The sequence below is a fragment of the Amblyomma americanum genome, chromosome 1, assembly GCF_052857255.1.
Source record: "Amblyomma americanum isolate KBUSLIRL-KWMA chromosome 1, ASM5285725v1, whole genome shotgun sequence".
In the NCBI taxonomy this organism is placed as follows: Eukaryota; Metazoa; Arthropoda; class Arachnida; order Ixodida; family Ixodidae; genus Amblyomma; species Amblyomma americanum.
This window is the reverse complement of record NC_135497.1, coordinates 287,782,625-287,802,240: the sequence shown is the minus strand read 5'-3', so window position 1 is coordinate 287,802,240 and position 19,616 is coordinate 287,782,625. Positions and strand designations below refer to the sequence as shown.

General features: G+C 42.5%; 1 protein-coding gene across 1 annotated transcript; it reads right to left on the bottom strand.

Annotated features, from left to right (window-relative positions):
• Nucleotides 1-1,584: 1,584 nt before the first annotated feature.
• On the bottom strand, nt 1,585-18,137 carry LOC144115224 (nuclear envelope phosphatase-regulatory subunit 1-like). Its single transcript, XM_077649504.1, has 6 exons — nt 17,860-18,137; nt 17,693-17,764; nt 17,505-17,578; nt 16,767-16,876; nt 16,278-16,332; nt 1,585-13,927 (listed from the first exon to the last, which is right to left on the bottom strand). The coding sequence occupies exons 1-6, from the start codon at nt 17,885-17,887 to the stop codon at nt 13,886-13,888; spliced, it is 381 nt and encodes a 126-aa protein (XP_077505630.1). The 5' UTR covers nt 17,888-18,137; the 3' UTR covers nt 1,585-13,885.
• Between the last annotated feature and the right edge of the window lie 1,479 nt (nt 18,138-19,616).

Sequence of the window (19,616 nt, the reverse complement as noted above, 5' to 3'; positions counted from 1 at the left end):
TGACTTTTAGCCAATGTGGCAGTGAGCATCAAATTTACCAGCTACGATGTGCTTACAGTAAATATTTATTGATATACTTTACTCTTTATCCTGTTACCGTCCTTCGAGCATTCTGAAATGAATTTGTAAAATTAAAGGGGCTCCAATAAAGTTGCGGTATGCCTGGGATGTTAAAGGAAGCCACTTCACGAATATTGTCCAGCAAGAATTTTTTAATGCACTTGTAGAAACTAAGTAATCTGTAGTCGAAATTTTAATTTCAGCGTCTTCGCACCTTTCCCTCTCCTCTTGTCACTTTTTGTATGCTGGAAGGTCGGCGCCCCTCCGCCTGCCTTATCTTTGGGGACGGAGCTTCCTGACCTGCCAGAGCTATGCGGCTTATTGGTCGCGGCCATGGTAGCTGCCTGTCTTCTGAAAGAATCTAACCAATAGCCACTTCTCAACTTGAATACGCAGGTGCGAGCGAATAGGGTGCGAGCATGAAAAAGTCACCGCGAAGGGTCCGCCAACTTTCATGTGTGATTGTGGGTTCTCTGCTGTGTGTAGAAGATTATTTGGCTCAGGTTTTCATGACAGCACGATGCAGTTATTGAGCGAATTGATGTGTTCTCCTCGGAAGGTGTTTCAGAGCCCCTTTAAAGTGCTTCAGGCAAAAATAAATTATATATATATAATGCAGAAAAGGGGTGCACGAACAGAAAAAGATTTATTTACGACGTTTTGGCCGGGGCCCGGCCTGACCTGACGAAGGCCGGGCCCCGGCCGAAACATCGTAAATAAATCTGTTTCCGTTCGTGTGCCCCTTTTCTGGGGCACACGAAACATTACATGTTTCTGGATCCGGGAAGACTTTTGTGAAGCATATATATATATAGTATAGTATTGAAAGATCTGGTTGCTAGAGGTAAAATGCAAAGTTGAGAAACGCTCCATTTAGCCATAGATTTATTTTGAGTCGAGAGTCTTGAGAAAGGACAGGCTCTGTTTGAAACGTCGACTCAAAATAAATCTATGGCTAAATGAAGTGTTTCTCAACTTTGCACATATATATATATATATATATATATATATATATATATATATATATATATATATATATATATATATATATATACACATACATACACACACCCACACACACACAAAAAAAGGCTGTAATGGACAGTGACACGTCAGTAAATTTCATGCTACTTTAATGAGCCTTTGGAAGCCAAATGGCATATTTATATTTGAGCTGATATTTTAAAACCGATTTTGCACTCCATCATGTATCCTGGAGGTCTACATGTGTGACCACTGAAGTTTTATAAATGCAAATTAGTTCCAGCTATGTTAACTATGGTAAAATTTGAGCCCCTCATCAAATACCTGATATGTACTAACAAAATAACCTGATCTGCTTTTTATATGGCTTTGTGAATTTGTATAAGCAGTTGCCCTACATTTGACCCGAAGAAAAAAATTCTTAAATTGTCTATGTTGAATCAAAATTGCCGATTGGGCGAGAGTTGGTGGGACATGATTCGAAATGACCAGTGCGGAAACAGACGAAGACACCAGAAGAAACACTGACGACAGGACGGGTGCTAACTAACAACTCTTTATTTTCGAGGAAAACCCAGCACAATATATGCCAAAAAACCACGTGACAGGCAGGGGGCCAAAGATTACAACCTAAAGCACAGTCATCAAAGGGCGGCCAACACATATATGAACCGGAAGGAAAAAACCCAATTATGAAAAGGGGGCGGGAAACTTTATGAAATGAACATATCAAAAGCAGTATGACCAGCAAAACCCAAGGAAAACACATGTGTCAAACAACATCGTGGCAAAAGGGCGGTGTCAAGAACACTTAAACAACAACAATGAGCGAGCCTAAAAGGGCCCAAGCAGGCTAAGCAAAAGCAGAGTCGGAAATCTAAAATCAGGTAAAACGTCATACAACTCTATGGATGCCACAAAAAAAGGATAAAAACAAATGAATACAACCTAAAATGGAGCAAAAAAAAAATTGTCAACGCTAAGAATGCAAAGAGGTAAAAAACAGCCCACATGTAATACACAATCTGGGCAACTGCAACTTATAAGCCGCGCCAAAAGTCTGAGCAGTATGCGCACCGGCTAACATAAGAAATCTTCATGAGCAGACGGAAGCATATTTCTTTCTCGTGCAGCGAGAAAGGGCGTGCGTAAGCACGCCCTTTGTAAAACGGAGTTGGGGTACAACAATTGAAACTCTATTCGACAAAGTCGGCACACAGATGCATAACTCTTGTAGCCAGCTGAAGCAAAGCCTTCTCTGCTCATTCTAGAGTCCCAGCTGGTAGTCATGGGAGTTCATCCACAACCTCACTAACTGCCGCGCACAACCTTTGTGGCAGAGTCCCATCTGACACTGCTCCTAGTCGAGAACAAACATAAAAAGGTTTCTATCGTCATAAAAGCTGTTCCACTGATGTCTGCGGCAGAACCTGCAGTTGCAGTCATTAAATTTATGCCTGACAGTACCATGTCAAAGCTAGTCGAATTGTTCCACTGCATCTAATGCAAGTTTGTAGACTTCCCTTGAAAACATTCTGCCAAGGTTTCTGATAATTCCTGGGGGCAGTCAGCCGGAGATAGTCAACCACAAGAAAATCGTGGGGCTCTGCGCTCATCTCGGCAAACAATGTGAACTTGTGGGTACAGCAGTATATCTACCCAGCTAGAAACATGGAATGGCTGGAACATCATGAAACGATACATTCAGAATTGTCTACATCCACAGCTTAGCACAAAATTTGCAGAACATAACTATAGCTTTGCAATCATATCTAATACTTGTGCTGTAATGCTGCTGAGGCTGTAATAATACACCAAGTATGTGCAGAGAATATTTTTAGCAGTGTAACGTTTCTGTCTTCGGATAAAATTTTCTCCAAGCTGCAGTAGACTCGCATTAAAATGCTGTGAGTGCAGCACACTGATGTTTCAGCTGTTTTTGTAGCTGGGCCTTCCTTGCCTGCAGAATTTGCCTTTTTCACACAGCTGCTCTGTGCATGTGTGCCTCTTCTACACCAGCTCCTACTGCGCATCCACAGTTTATGTTAGTGACAGGCGCATGCGACAGATGGTGGCCCCTGTCAAACGCACACTTGCCACTTTGGAGGCGCAGCTGGCTCCTCGTGAAACCGGGTCGTGCCTGCATCTCTCACGTGTGTTTGTTTTCAACCCATTTCAGACGAATTTTCGCCACTCCCCAGAGGGCACCACTTGTGAAAATGAGGATTGAATAAATGCACAAACAAAAGGATACTGTAGCTGTATTCATATTATACACCTTTGCAAGAAGACAGATTGTACATATATGTAAACAAAGTAACATGGCTACATTAAAGCACAAGTGTCTCAATTTTCTGTCAAATGGTAGATGTAGAAGTATGGAGATAGATGCATTTAAAGATTACACAAAATAAATGGCACTAACTATAAGAAAGCTGAAATGACAGTTTGGCTGCCACACAAAAACAAGGTTCCCGTGTGGGAGCCATATCGTCATTTCATCTTTCTTTTGGTTGGTGCCATTTATTTTTTGTCATGTACCATCCTGACCACACAAGCTTACTTTGAACACATTTAAAGAGTTTGCAACTATTAAGAATAATTTATGCTCTGACAAAACAGCATTTTCAGTTCAGTTGGTACGCTCGGCCCTACACGTGCGACCTAGCTGTATCTCATAGACAGCTACCTCAGCTAATCCACCACGTAAAAGTCAGTCTTTATATCCCCTTCAGGCACAGTGTCATGTATGAATGCAACCCCAATACTATCAAATCTCGCCTATACAAAGCACAGATTTTGAAATATGGATGAAAAAATTGTGCCGATGTCTGAACAACCTTGTGTACAAATATATCGAGTCAAGCATGTGAAATAAACACAGGAATTCGTTTTAATGGATGGTTCCGCATTTTATGGTAGCTCTGGTATGGCTGCAGTGAGCGTCAATTTTCATTTGCTTTTTTTTTTCAAACGTAAATGCTTTAAAGTGCCTAAAATGTGTTGATTTGTTTACACAACAACTTATTGTGACAGGAATGAGTCAGAAGCATAATTGAGACTCTGAAGATAGCGTGAAGTCACGAAATGTATATGTGATGACCCAATAGAATTAGCATAATTAATCAGCGGTGAAGACTGAATTTTTTTAGCAATCTTAGCATGCCACTTACAAAAACCTGAAAATTTGATATTTTTTCCTCCACTGCATCTTAGTTTGTGCCTATGAAAACTGTAGAGAAGGCGGCGCTGCATTGTACATTAAAAGAAAATCTTGAATATGAAGTCTTATCAGATTTTTCTCTTGTCTGCGCGCACTACGAATCGGTTGCCTTAAAATGTTCTGGAACACTGGTTGCTTGCATTTATCGACACCCATCTAGTGAAACTGCTGAATTTATTCAGTTTATGCGCGACCTTCTTGAATATGCCGTATTGTAAATATGCCTGTTGTCCTAGTTGGAGATTTCAATATTGATCTTTTGACAAACAGTTCACCACGACATTCTTTTCACGAGGCCATTGAGACATTTCACTGCACCAACGTTATTCAGTCACCAACAAGAATAACTTTAGAGAAAGACTCATTAATAGATGTGTGTGTTACAAATCACGAGTTACCGAATGTCCTATCAGGTGTGATCATAATTGATTTAAGCGACCATCTACCTATATTTTGTTTTTTTCCCCCAGACAACAAGAAAACAGAAAAAACTACAAGCTCAGCACATAGTACATATATCGAATTTTTAACGAAGAAAATCTTGTTGAGTTTAGATCGATGATACAAAGCATTGACTGGAGCGACGTACACAATGAGTTAAATTCTAGTATAGCATACAATATCTTCCTTCAGTTAGTAAAGAGCAAATATGATACCGCATTTCCTTTGACAGTCAGAAAAACCCACAAACGGTCTCGAAAGCTATGGGTAACTAAAGAGTTATATTCAAGCTCATGATAAGCTTTTTCACAAATTCATCTGATGTAAAGACCCAGTTATACTGAAGGAATACAAGAAAATAAGAAATAAGCTAGGTTTCGATATTAAAAAAGCACGGAAAGAATATTACAAGAATAAATTTGCAGCAGTTTCTAACTGCCCTAAAAAAATCTGGAATTGTCTTAATGATCTTCTGGGAAAGGCTACAAGCCCCATTCCTAGCAGATTAACACATAAAGGGACACTGAGGAGAAATTGATGTTGGCTTGTATCCATAGAATAGCAGCTCCTGATCACAAAAACGCCACTCTTCCTGAAAACAAAGCTCTTGTAATGTAGAAAATAGCAAGAACCAAAATACAGGTATCGCCGCCACAGGCCAATCTCGCAAGTACAAGCGTGATGACTTCCTAGGACAAGAGGCGCCACCTTGGAGGAATTTTCTTTACTTCATGGACGTCACGAATCTCTGAGGCTTGCAAAGGAAGGTTGCACACCGCACCGCTAGCCATCAGAAATCACGGAGTCTGCGTTTACGCCACGGATCACGTCACTCCGTTTTGTGACGTTATAAGAGTTGCCGTGGCGTCATAAAAGTTCCCTGAGTTTGAATCAGAGGGGCGGGGAAAACTTTTTCAACTTCGAATCCAAATTTTTTTGAAATAAATGCATCTTTCGTGCCCGGAAGAGCGGCAACAAAACCATGAAATGCCAAACTATCAGATTTTGCTAACAAAAAAAATTGATAAGAGTTCTCCTCAGTGTTCCTTTAATGATGTTGAATACAGTTGGGCCTGCTTTGGCAGACAAGTTTAATGTGCATTTTCTATCCTATGGTGAGTCGTCTCAGAAACAAGACAGAAAGTATGAAATTGATCAATATATTGTCTCTCCCGTTGGAAGTTCCATATTCTTGAATCCGTGCTGTGAACATGAAGTGTTCACAATCCTTAAAAACCTAGATAAATCCACTGCCTCAGGTGTAGATGAAATTAAGGCCGAACCTATACAGCTGTTGCCGATCTCATCAGCGTGCCCTTGCAGCATATATGCAACGAAGCGTTATCTCAGGGCATTTTTCCAGACAGTATGAAAATTACCAGAGTGGTTGTTTTGCACAAAGGTGGCTCATATGACAATATAAATAACTACAGACCTATATCTGTCCTTCCTTTGTTTTCTAAGCTGCTAGAATATTTGATCAAAATTAGACTATGCAAGTTCTTTGATGACAGACAAATTTTTGCCCATGAACAGTTCGGGTTTCGTGAGAAGCGGTCAACTGAAATGGCACTGCTTAGCATAAAAGAAAAAATATTTCCTAATATGGATGATAAACATTACACATTCGGAGCTTTTTAGATTTCAAAACGGCTTTTGACTCTATTAAACATGACATATTATTTTATACGCCACCGTTTCATGGCATTCGAGGAGTTGCCTTAAAACTGATCCGCAGTTATCTTTCAGGTCTCTTGCAGTCCGCATATCTGAATGGCCATCAGTCACAACTAGGCCAAATAATATATGGTGTCCCACAAGGGTCTACTCTGGGTCCAATATTCTTTATTGTTTATATTAATGATATTATAGCCATCACAAGAACTCCTACAGTAATTCTTTATGCAGATGATACTAGTGTTTTTTTCTGGCATGCATCTTAATAATATTCAGGCTGAGGTTAATGCATGGTTACATGAATTATCCTTATGGTTCAGTATAAATAAACTAGAATTAAATGTTAGTAAAACAAAGGTTATTGTATTTAAAGCTCGCAACAAGACTGATGATTTTGGAATTCAGGTTACTTTCGAAAACAGTGTAATTGAACGCGTTTCTATAAATTTTTAGGTATCATTTTTGAAGAACACTTGAACTGGACTCTGTATATAAATAGGATTCATGCCAACATATCCAGTCACTGTGTGTGCTGTATAAAATTAGAAACATTGTTCCCAAATGGCTGAAGTGGCAATTATATTACACCCTAATTCATTCACATCTTCACTATTGTTTACTGATTTGGCGGTGTACAACAAAAACTACCCTCATGAGGTTGATAATGTTGCAGAAAAAAGCCATACGATATGTCGAAAATCTTGCCTGTAATGATCACACAGGTTTGTGCTTTTTAGAGCACTCCATTCTACAGGTGGATGAATTATTTGAATTCAAATTGCTTTGTCATATCTTTAAGGAATACAAACTGTATCCATCTAAATATCTCGAATTACACTCAAGTAGTAATGCTCCTTATAAGTTAAGACACAACAACTACCGAATGCCACTTGTGCGAACGAACTATGGTACCCACATGATTTCCTATTTAATTCCCAGTATTCTTAATAAATATACACAGGCCATGAAAATTACTCAGAAATATGCGTCTGAGAAAACTTTTGAAAAGAAAGCTTCATATCACCTGCTTTCTTGTTCTAGCGATTAATGGGTTGGTGATAGAAATATTATTCATTGTTTCTGATGTTTCATTGACTGTAAATTTTCTTGCATTTGTGATTTTATTCATACCTTATAACTATTCAATGTATAATTTAGTCATTAGAAAAGTATGCACTTTCCTCATTGTTTACATTGGACTTTATTCATACCTTATAACTATTCAGTGTATAATTTAGTCATTACAAAAGTATGCAATTTCCTCATTGTTTACTTTGTTTTAAAACTGCGTTCTCTATGTAATAAGTGCATGAAGTTCTTGTTCCTTTTGTTGCCTATTCTGAGCTGTGCGACGGTTGCTTGGGCCCTGTCAGGCAGATCACATCTACTTTTTGCCCCTGCACCCAAGACGTTGTCTGAATAAATAATATCTATATCTATCTATATCAATTGGGATATCTAGCAAGCTACTCTTTTTCAAGTTCCCAGAATTTTCCATGTTCCTCTCCACCCCCTGACTATATCAGTAAAAATTCCCTGACCACTGGCACAGCACTGTCTGAGGAATGATGCCTGAAATCTTCCGAAATGCAATGTTCTACCTTAAAAACCCGGTTGCTAAACATGCTATGCTCTTGTGTGTCTCATTGATCGGAATGCAAGCCCCAGTCCCCAGTAGTAACTAGCCTATAAATGCTATCGCATTTCAACTGGGAATCAGCGCAACAATTTTGGCAACGGTTTTTGTTCTCGGCACGAATAGAGCCCAACTGATTTGAGTGCTTAGATTTGGGAGCTTCTTGCATGTTTTTGTGCTGTTTTATTGGCTCACAAGAGTGGTGATATCTGATGGCATTACTCAGGCTTTCACAAGAGCAAGATACCATTTCAGTTTGAGAAATTTCAGGAAATTTTCTAAATGACACTCCACATGCACATAGGGGTGTCATACGCTATACTCTGTACTGCCAGAAATTTAACCTTCCAAGTTTTCAACAAAGCACCCTTTAAGAAGAGGGCTGACATGGGCTAATTGGTTCATTGTCAGTGAAAAGCACTTTTTTCCCCCTCTTTTTCACTGATGCCACCCTTTGTTCACTCCGATGCCCCTTGACAGCAGCACCAACATGGGATAAGCACGTGATTTTCAGAAAAATAGCAGGTTCTTATAACCTAGGCGCCGTAGCTTAACCACAGAGCAATTAGCCTCTATTAGTTTTTGCATGGCCTACGAGATTGACGTGGACTGAGAGCAAGCTTTCCAGAACGACTGATGCCACGTTAGGGCAGTGTGTTGCCTTGCACGAGAAAACCGTAACTGCAGATATTCCATACGCTGCTGGTTCCAGTTTATTCAGTGGAAAATGCTTCTGAATACAGCTATGCATAATGAAGCAGAGCGGTAAATAGTATATTTAGCGCTCACTTCGTGGCCAGCGACAGGACAGGTAAAATGGATACGAAACGCCTTAGACACGTATGAAACAAAAAGATGTCATACCGCAGTGACCTAGGCACTCGCAGTTCTGCTGCAATTTTCTGCAGACAAGAGTGTTAAAGGGACACTGAGGAGAAATTGAAGTTGGCTTGTATCGATAGGATACCAGCTCCTGATCACAAAAACCCCACTCTTACTGAAAACAAAGCTCTTGTAAGGTAGAAAATAGCAAGAACCAAAATACAGGTATCGCCACCACAGGCCAATCTCGCAAGTACAAGCGTGGTGACGTCATAAGACAAGAGACGCCACCTTGGAGGAATTTTCCATCCTACTTGGTTTCGCGAATCTTTGAGGCCGACAAAGGTAGGTTGCGCAGATCAATATTGAAGTAAGTTTTGTTTTAAAACCAATAGTGCACTTTTATCACACAAGGAAGGCAGGCAAAAGACAACCTGAATGTTGGAAGCAAAGAAAACGGATGCTTGGCGGCGCCACAGGCAGCCAGGAGAGTTTCGATTTGTTATGGCGCTTCGCGTCTATGAGCTTTGCGTGCCCCGTGGTTTTGTTTTTGACGCGCTTCGATTTACAAGCGCCGAACAGCAGAGGAACTCCAAGTGCCGCTTCAAGTGCTAGTTAACCTTTGAAGGAGCCTGTTAAGGCTTCTCAGATGATCGCCATGGTAGATGAAAAGCTATGATGGCACGATGGTCGGTGATCGTACAAGGCAGCACTTGTGTATTCGCACGCTTGCCTGGCGAAACATTCCCGGCTGTGCCAGTCAACTTCAAACTACTTGATGGAAATTGTTTATTAAGGACGGGAAACAATGTAAAAGGCAGTTCAGGAAAATTGCTGATGGCCTAGCTCTGTTAGGCCAGGATATACCTAGCGAAAGCGCGGAGATTTCTGCATCAGAAGAGTGCATTCACTAGACGCGCCTTTATTGACAGCTGTACCTTGAGCCGTCGTGGTGGAGTGGTAGCGTCTCCGCCTCAAACGCCGAAGGCCCTGGTTCGACTCCGAACCTTGGCACAGGTCTTCTTTTCTTTTATTCAGTGAGTGGGTGGGGGGTTTCAGTGGCCCCCATGGATGCCGCCGCCGAATACGTCGGTTAACGGTTAAGCGCAGGCTCTTAATGGCGCGTTTATGCTGCGGCGAGGCGCGGGCGCGCGCGCTGCACGGCGAAGTCACGTCGGTCAAAGCGAGACCCTCTATACTCCACTCCAACTGCGCTTGACCGCCGGCAGTTGGGCAGAGCTGTTCGTTTCGAGCTCGGCTAATTTAATCCATTCACAGTACATATCTGAAGGTACATGCAAGTGGGCGAGAGAGCCCGATCCAGTGGACCCGTTGGATCTAGCGGAAGCCATTGAAGCATCGTGCGCCGGCTTTAGTTTCAAGCCGCTGACTTTAAATGCGACCGCCCTTGAGCACCCATTTGTTTTTTGTGGCAAAAAATAAATAACTTGGCCCTTGCAACCGTGGAAGACCTCGATGCCGCCTGCTGCGCCGTGCAACCGTGCCGTTCCAAGGAATCACAATCCGTTGGCCCCAAAGCCCCGGCCAGCCTCCGATGGGCGCAACGCACCCCTCGCGACTCCCCGCACTGGGGTTATGATATTTAGTTTGCAACGGCTGCTCTCTGAGGAAGGGGGAAACCACCTGCCGGCGCCTAACCTAACCGTGCTCCCTCAAATGCATCGCACGCTCTGTGGGGCTGAGGTCGCTGAAATGCAGGCCGGAGTTTTTGCGAGAACTACGTCGTCGGATTCGGGAACGGGATCCATCGTAACGTTGGCAAGACGCCAGTGCAAACGTAAACGAAGCGACGGTGGCGACCCCCGATAGATGCCTTTAACGTGCGGCGGCGGTAGCTTTCATTTCGGCAGCTGCTGGACCGCACCGCTAGCCGTCAGAAATCACGGAGTCTCCATTTACGTCACGTTTCACGTCACTCCATTTTGTGTCGTCATAAGAGTTCTCCGTGTCATCATAAGAGTTCTCGAGTTTGAATCGGAGCGGCGGGAAAAAATTTTTCAACTTCGAATCCAAATTTCTTTGAAATAAATGCATCTTTCTCTCCCAGACAAGCGTCAACAAAGCCATGAAATGCCGAACTATAAGATATTACTAACAAAAAAAAAATTGATATGGTTCTCCTCAGTGTCCCTTTAATTTGAGTCTGCCATTTTACCTGACTTAGCCAACTGCTTGATGGTATCCCCAACAATTCAGATTTTTCCAGGTGCACAAAATTTACCTGACAAGTCCAGGTTGCTAGACACCATGCCAGTGCACAATGTGTACCTTTCTTTATGTGTTTTCCCCACTTCTTTTTCTTCATACTGCCACAGCTTTGCTATACAATTATGTAGATGGCAGCAGTGGATTTTTCCCTTCAGTACCCCCCCACACACACGACCACTCTGTGGTCTGGACATAAAACTGAAAAGAAAGCACCTTGCTTTTTTCTTTGTCTCGTGGCTTATTGGCACACAACCACACAATTTTGTGCATTCTGACAAAAGCAATTTATGCCACTGAGAGTGAAGACTGGAAAATGTTGCAGGTCTGCACAATTGGTTCACGAGTTCTGCTATCATTAAAAAAAATGCAGCTGCATAAGCTTCGAGGCATTTGAAGAATGTGATGCAGCATTTTAATACTGTGATAACAAAAATAATGCTTCGAGTTATTGCCTTTCAGTGATTGGATACAAATCGACAAAGATCAAGAATAAAGTACCAGGGCTTGAAATAATATCATGTTTACCAGGCTACCACCCAGGAACTACCTTCGCATGTTGGTACTCATGAAGTTTAATATTAGGTCAACAGTTGCAAATTCTGGTTCAGTACTTTTGCAATCATTAGCTCACACCAATGGTAGCAAGTGCCACGTGTAATGAATGCTTTAATTTATACAGTACACTACACAATAGCTATAAGCCATTCAGCTGATTCGAGCTGCATTTGTTTTTCGGTGTGGAACAGCAAGGAATACCTTTGGCGGTGAGTGCAGAAGCTATATTTATATACCCACTCATACATTACATGAAACTATCCTACAAAAAAAACTTTCTCAGAAAAAGCCTGTTTTAAGTGTGATAGAATGCTTTTACCTCATATTCTTTACTAATTAGAGACTCACTTGAAAATCTACAGCAAAAATATGCAAATCTACCCTGAAACTTAATACCGACATAGTGGCACATGAGCATGCGTATCGTTAAGCCACATTTATGGTGCCCTCCTAGTACAATTTAGAAAACTTCAAAAAATATGCAATGTACATCAATCATGTATACACTGCTGCTATGTCACAAGGGAGGTGGGCCTGCCACACTATTCCTTTGAATGGTTTTCAGTTTCTTTAAAACATGAAAAACAAACAAAATAAAGAGCATTACTACACAATTCCTATGTTAGCAATTGCAGCCTCTAGCCAACTTTCTCGAGAAGTAGGAATAAAGCACTCTTCTAGTGTGCAAGTTGCTGCGCAAGTTGCACACTGCCAGTGTTGCTTCCCAATAAAGTACCAGTACCATGTCACAGCATGCTCCTAATGTGCCTCACTAACACAGGAGCTCATGAGTCCGTCACATGAGACCTTGGTGCATCCAGCAAGAGAGCATAGAGGGTTGAAAACCGTTCACTGGTGTGAGCATAACACACCACTAATCACACATCAAAATGTCTCTGCACATGCTTAAACATGCCAATTTCCTCATAATAAAAAGTAGCGCCACAAAAGATGTGACAAGTGTATGAGAACCGTCTTTCTGGCCAAGAGATTACAACAGCACGACAGCAACACTGTGCCATCTGTGACAGCACAGGGTGCAAGGTCTCCTGTCCTGTATGTTCCTCTTCTGTGCCAATGTACTAGACTGGGTAGGGGAGGAGAGGATAGGTGTCAATGGCACTAAAACACACTAGGCTATCCTTGCATCTCATGCTTGCACCTACTCCAGCAGATGAGACACTCTGGCTAAGTTTATTGCACTGGCAACCACAGCTAAATGTAAAATGCGTGGTGCAGTAACAACAAACTTGATGCAGGCTTCTCTGCAAATACCATAGCATCTTTTCCACACAATTCATTTAGGTTTCCAACCACAGCTAAATGTGAAATGGGTGGTGCAGTAACAACAAAATCGATGCAGGGTTCTCTGTAAATACTACAGCACCTTTGTCACAAAATTCATTTAGGTTTCCAACCACAGCTAAATGTGAAATGGGTGGTGCAGTAACAACAAAATCGATGCAGGGTTCTCTGTAAATACTACAGCATCTTTGTCACAAAATTCATTTAGGTTTCCAACCACAGCTAAATGTGAAATGGGTGGTGCAGTAACAACAAAATCGATGCAGGGTTCTCTGTAAATACTACAGCATCTTTGTCACAAAATTCATTTAGGTTTCCAACCACAGCTTAATGTAAAATGGGTGGTGCAGTAACAACAAAATCGATGCAGGGTTCTCTGTAAATACTATAGCATCGTTGCCGCACAATTCATTTAGGTTTCTGCTTGACAATACCATTAGCACGACTTCTAGAAAATCAGAGGCAAAATTTGCCTTAGTCAGTAAGAATTGTTTACTAAACGGCTTTAAAAAAAAAAAAATGTGCATGACTGCAGTGAGATTTAAATTCAATAAATATTACTCTCAAAACATGAAGCCCCTTTCATACCAACCAGACTGCGAATCAAACCAAAATGGCAATGAAAATAGAAAACACAGAAGAGGTGCATGATTACAAAAAAAAAAGTTTGACTACAGCACGCAGTGAACACCTGCCCATTCACAGCAGCCACACAATAGTTTGCTTGCGAAGAATGAGCGCAACAGTTGGCAGTGCCTATACAGTCAATGCTGCTGCTGTAGCCAAACTGCTTCATGGCTGTATGCCAGAACATTCTTGAAGTGGGATGAAAGCCTTGTGGAGACCTTGTGTGAGGAGGAAGTTAAAAAGGATATAGAAGGAGAGTGCTTTCAAGGCCTGAGTATGACCACAGCCTTGAGATCTGCCCCATTCAGGACAGAATCACTCCTTCATCATGATGTCGTCGGTCTTGGACGTAGGATCAGTCTTCCACCCTGATGAAAAGAACCACCGGGTGCCACATGATGTGCATCAAACTTCACCACCGCAATGAAATTCCAGAGGCCTTCAGCTGGCCATACTGTTATACACTGAAGAGACATATCATTGCAATGAAGAGGCACATACTTTGCAGTAAGATTCATTGTGATAAGTTCAAAAAAGCGCATAGATCAGATGTTCAGTGGTGGGAACGGCGGAGCGTTTTGGAGCAGGCTTTGTAGCCGGCCAAAGATCAATCCGTAGCAGTTTCTTTCTATTCATAGCAGAAGCTCAATGCTAAGAAACAAAATAAATATGCATATTCATACTGTTCTGTGTAAACGTACTATCGGGGACAAAAGTTAGCAGGATGCGCGTTCTTAGAGAAACGTTTATTGTAGCTCCACCTTGCTACCCAGTCGCCGGATATTGTATGGAGGTATTAAAGGCCTAAATGCTCCTTCCTCTGGTAACAATATCACACGACTGGGTAGAGAGGTGGAGCTGCAATAAATATTTTTCCAAGAACTCGCATCCTGCAAACTTTTGTCCCCAATAGTACTTATTGACTAGGAGCCCAGATTCCTGAGCACTCCATCCCAGCCATGGTGGCATAGTGGCTATGGCATTCTGGTGCTGAGCATGAAGTTGTGGGAGCAGATCCAGGCCACGGTGGCTAAATTTCAATGGAGGCGAAATGGAAGACTTGAAAACAAAAATATGAGGGCGAGCCACGGTGAAGAAAGTCCAGAATGCAGTTTTATCAATTCATGATCAGCTACCACAATCTGCTTCGTTGAGGCACCAACTGCTCATGTGGCACCACAGTGCAAAACGGGGATGCACAAACTGTTGGTGCTGCGACAGATGCAAGCACATGCCTGCCACTGTGCATGTGCAGTTGTTTGTCAAATTTACTAAAACTAGTTTCAGCCTGAGCCAATTTTCATTCTGGATCTAAAAAGCATCAACAGTGCATGTGCCACATGATCTCAAAAAGGTGGCACATGCACAGATAAAAACCTGCATTAATGCATCATGCTATGCTAAAAACAGATTGCTGTAACACATAGCACTATGCTAAAATTCTCCGACCTCCAATGTCGGAAAGTAGCAGAATGCCAGAATGCGAGAGTGGCTCATAAGAGTGGTTAGTGGAAGCTTGAAGTTTGGGGAGAAGGCACAACAAATGGAATGGAAAGCTGCAGAAAATATCTGAATGCAAGACAAATGAGCAGTGACGGGAGGCAGCAGCCGAAATTGGGCAGGCTTCAAAGGCATGGAGGGAGTGGCATGCACGGCAGCTATGACGTCGGTGCAAACAAGAAAACCATCACATTATGACCCTTTTGGATGCACTCACAGCAGTTGCTCAAGATTGGATTCTGTTGGGTCGATTTTTGTCACTGACTGACTGAAACCATGGAGCTATGCCCGTTCATGAGGAAGTAGGAAGTAGCCCCATTGCTGTGGGCGGCAGTTACTGAAACCTTATTACAACACTGCATTGGCAGAATTTCATTGAAAAAGACCCATTTGTAGCAGCTCGTAGCAGATCTAATCCAATGGCACAGTTTGGCCCAATTGGCACAGCACTCCCACCACTGGATATTTAGAGTCACAGAACGGATTTCAGCACGCTGAAATAAAAGCAAAGGCTCTACCTTTACCTTGCACTTAAACAAGTGCAGACACCTGCAGCAATAAAGCCTGTACGAGGCATAATGGAGGGTTTCCTGAATTTTAGCAGGCTTGCACACTACCCTCAATACTAACCAGAAGACAACCCTTGTAATTCAGTTTTATTACTAATTCAAAAAAGATTTGACCATGAACATGCACAGAAAAATGAATACGTGCAATTCATAGCACAAATAAAGGCACAACTAAAAATAAATGAGAACAGTTAAACAAAGTAGCTTCTTACAGCAACAGGTCGTGGATTTCGGCCCCACCGGCGACTTGTGGTTGTTTATTTTTTTGCTTTCTAATCAATTATCTTTAAAATAATTAACCTATTAATCTGCCATTGATGAACACCAGCAATTTTTTTTTAAATATCCCCTATGCTCCTTTGTTCCGGTGACAGTCGGCTTCCATCACAAAACTCAACACTACCACTGCAACAGGAAGTCCCCAAATGTATTTCCCACAGTTCTTCAAGACTAAGAGTACTTTGATTTCAATTCAAGAACATTGTTTAAACAAGCACTTTTCTAGGTAGAAAACAGAAACACATCTGATACAGGCTGATCTGACAGAACGAACTGCAGTGCAATGGGCAACTGCTTCCCCTATCGCGATACCAGCAGCAGTAGATGAGAGTCTCTGCCAAGGTGAACTGACATCGTGTATGTTACTTACATCATCACAGGACATGTTGAAGTCTGATAGGACATTTCGGACCCTTGAAACAATGCTGGAGGCGGTGCATGCGAGTCAAGGAATTGAACACTACAAACAGTTATAGTGAGCCGGAACACTGTGGATGTCACCTGTCAGCCAGCTCACTTTTTTGATTTCCTCAATACTGGCAGTGAGCTTTCTCAAATGTCTGTTACAAGTTTTGAACTTTTCAAGGTTTAATACTGTAGGCAATTCAAAACAAATTTGTTCACTACTTTCTTACTGTTCTCTGTAGCAAAAGCTGATGGCGGTAGGAATACAAGAATTAACTGCGTTTAAAAGACCCTTCTAGCAGTATGGATCCAAATTTCGCAGAATTGTACAAGGTGCAATGAAAAACAGAAATAGTCCAGGTTACTGCGCTTTATGATATGATAGGGCACATTGCATAAAAACATTCACGTCCATATGCTTAAAAACAACAAAATTAGCGAGCAAAAAGGATACATTGAAGGCGTGACCACCCTCTTGTGAATGCCCATCAAAAACAGGATGACTAAGATGATGCTACTGATGGTGAAGAACATGTGATTCATCAACGACTGCACAAAGGTTGCCTGGAAAGCATGTGGTAACTGTCACAATACAAGTTGTTTGTCAGCTCTTTTGCATTGTAAAAGTTGAGTGTCTAGACTTTGACAACATTTTTGTATTGACAAACGCACAGCTCTGACAAACGCAGTTGCACCAGGTCTGCTGTGCAGAAAATGGTGAAGGAAAACCACATTGTAGTAGAAAGCCTTAACACATGCCACTTCGGTGGTTTGCAGCCCTGTGCGCACTATTTGTTCTACCTAACACTTACACTGCACTGACAGTACAAGTAACATACATGGTGAACAATTGGGCAAGGGAAAGCAAATATCTGCGTCATCCATTAAATAAATAAATATAAAGCTTTACGCGCGTGGTATTAGGCTGCAGAGGTGCGCACGCTGCGTAACCGCTCAACACGAAAAGCTGGCTTCACTGGGCGAGCAAAGTGGAAAATTTCAGAGACGCTGAACACTTCGAAGGGCAATTCGTTCACGAGAGCACTGAATGTAGATTTGCACGCATGGCGATAACACGGAGTGCTACCACCTACTGACTATAAGCAAGATTTGAAGGCTCAGTTAAACAGCGAAAAAAACAACCTTGAAACGAAACTGAACGCTCGAAACCAGAAATGCAGTGAGTGAATACCTGCGATGTGACGGGGTCCATCAACCACTGCCAAGCACCTATCGCCGTGCAGATCGAGCTTATGAAAAGAATAACTGAAAGGAAAAAAAGCGAAATTAATCAAAATGTAAGAAATGCAACTTCAATGACAGCGCTAACGAAACATATACAGGGGTTTAAACGCAGCCAAGACGAAACCGAGAAATTACTTCTCCAGCGCTTCGTCTGCGGGTTCAAGTAGCCGATCACCTCCGTTAGTCGCCTTTCGAAAGCTTTGAGATCTGGGCACGTAGAAGAAACAAGAAAAATAACAGTGCAATGCGATCCACAGTGCAACGCATATGTTCATGAGCAGTGAAATTCACAAGCTCTTCACCTTCACAGGCTGTTTGCTCAAGTGACATCTTGGTGGCGTTCGTGAGTACGGTACAAGATCTCGGTAACAGATTTCAGAACAGCGAAGCCACGTAAGGCTGAACGCACATGTTCACTCCTCCACAATCAGAACCACACAACCCTTAGCAAAAAACACCGCAGGACTGTGCGCGACTGTGCAGCAACGCTAGCAACGCAGAGACGCAGAGGCAGACTCAAACCAATGCCTCCTGCAGAACATGATGAAGCGTCCGCTCGATTTCAATGGGCCCCGAGATCGACTCGACATTGCGCAGACTGGCCGCTAGGCGGCGCTAAAGGATAACCCTCAATCTCGGTATCAATGGCTGGGAGACTGTGATGCGCGGCAACCGATCATTCTGTTTCATACTTTTTTTTTTAGCTTTGAGCAACAACTTTTAGTTCGTTAACGACAAAAAATCATGTTTTTGGATGTCTCATAGTGCGGCAAATGCTTAAGAAGTCTGAGCTGACTTCCACATACTACTGAAAGAGGATCATCAGTTTCGTTTTCGAAATCTGAAAGCGTGCTGTGCACACCGTTCTATCATGCCGTTAGGACCTCTTGTCTGCTGCATAACCAGCAACTTTTGGACGGTTCATAACAAAATGAACATGTTCGAAACATCCATAGTGCAACAAGGGCTTCAAATGGCTAGAAATGCCGCAAAATAAGTATTTGCACTGTATGATGCATGCTTGTATATTGTACTGCTGCCAATAACAAGAAATCAACTACTTCGATCAAACAAGCAAAAAGAGAAAATAATCCATGAGATAGAATGAGGACAGGAGGAAGTCCGGAATTACCTGAGCTCTCAACTGTAGCCAGGTGACCCATGGCAAAGGAGAACTGCATATGGCGCTCAATGGATGGAAGCCGGAGACGTCGCGGTAACTTGCCTGGGGAGTCGTTGGCCCGCGGGGGCACATCCCTCATATCTAATGTTCTTAGAACTTTGCAAAGCGCGCGTCTGTTAAATCTTGCTGCGGAGCATTGCGAGAGGTGTTTCGACCGGGTGAAGCAGATCTTGGAAGGCCCAGCCTGCGCTGTTTATGGTCATTTTTTCGACGAGCTTTCGCCGAATGGTACCTCCTTGAATAGCGTTGACAAATTTCAAATAAACCCATGCCCCTCTTCTCTATTATTTTCGCTAGAAACACAGTTCACTAGGTTCCTGTGTGATGCTCACGCGCACAGTGACTTTGGGAGTAACACAGCACGCCTGAATGACCGGATTTCTCCAAATGACAAGCATATGCGCGCTGATGAAATGACAACTGGAACAAGGGGAGTATCAGACATGGCGAGCGACTTGTGAATATTAAAAAAACTGCTCTTGAAGCCACAGACACGTGCACACTTGCAAGGAAAAATGGCATGCGTCGGTGTGATGAAGGCGGCGGAAATCGTTTCTAACTGCCGTTTCAAGAATTCCCGGGAAAGAGGTTTCTTGTACATCTTCGCAACTGCGTACTTCTTGTCTGTTATGTCAAGTGCATAGTTTGTTAGCAACGGTTTGATGAACTTCTTGCATATAATATGCAGCAGTGCTTCCCTGGGGCCGCTATCCTTGTTCTCACAGGTCAGGACAGGCAAATCCGCGATTTTATTCACACTAGTTGTAGAGCAAGCATGTGACCAGTGACCTTTGAAGATGCGTTCGATCTTTGAGCATGACATCGACGAACTTCTTGAGGCCATGTAACACTCTTCGGAGCGCTGACGTCGGCTAA

What these genes read in the sequence shown, in the direction of transcription:
- LOC144115224 (XM_077649504.1), bottom strand. Translation starts at nt 17,887, where the DNA reads ATGTCACTTGAGCAAACAGCCTGTGAAG. An exon ending in GCAGACGAAGCGCTGGAGAA is followed by an intron (nt 17,579 to 17,692) that starts GTAATTTCTCGG and finishes TTTTCCTTTCAG; the next exon opens with TTATTCTTTTCATAAGCTCG. An exon ending in TGGACCCCGTCACATCGCAG is followed by an intron (nt 16,877 to 17,504) that starts GTATTCACTCAC and finishes CATGCTTTCCAG; the next exon opens with GCAACCTTTGTGCAGTCGTT.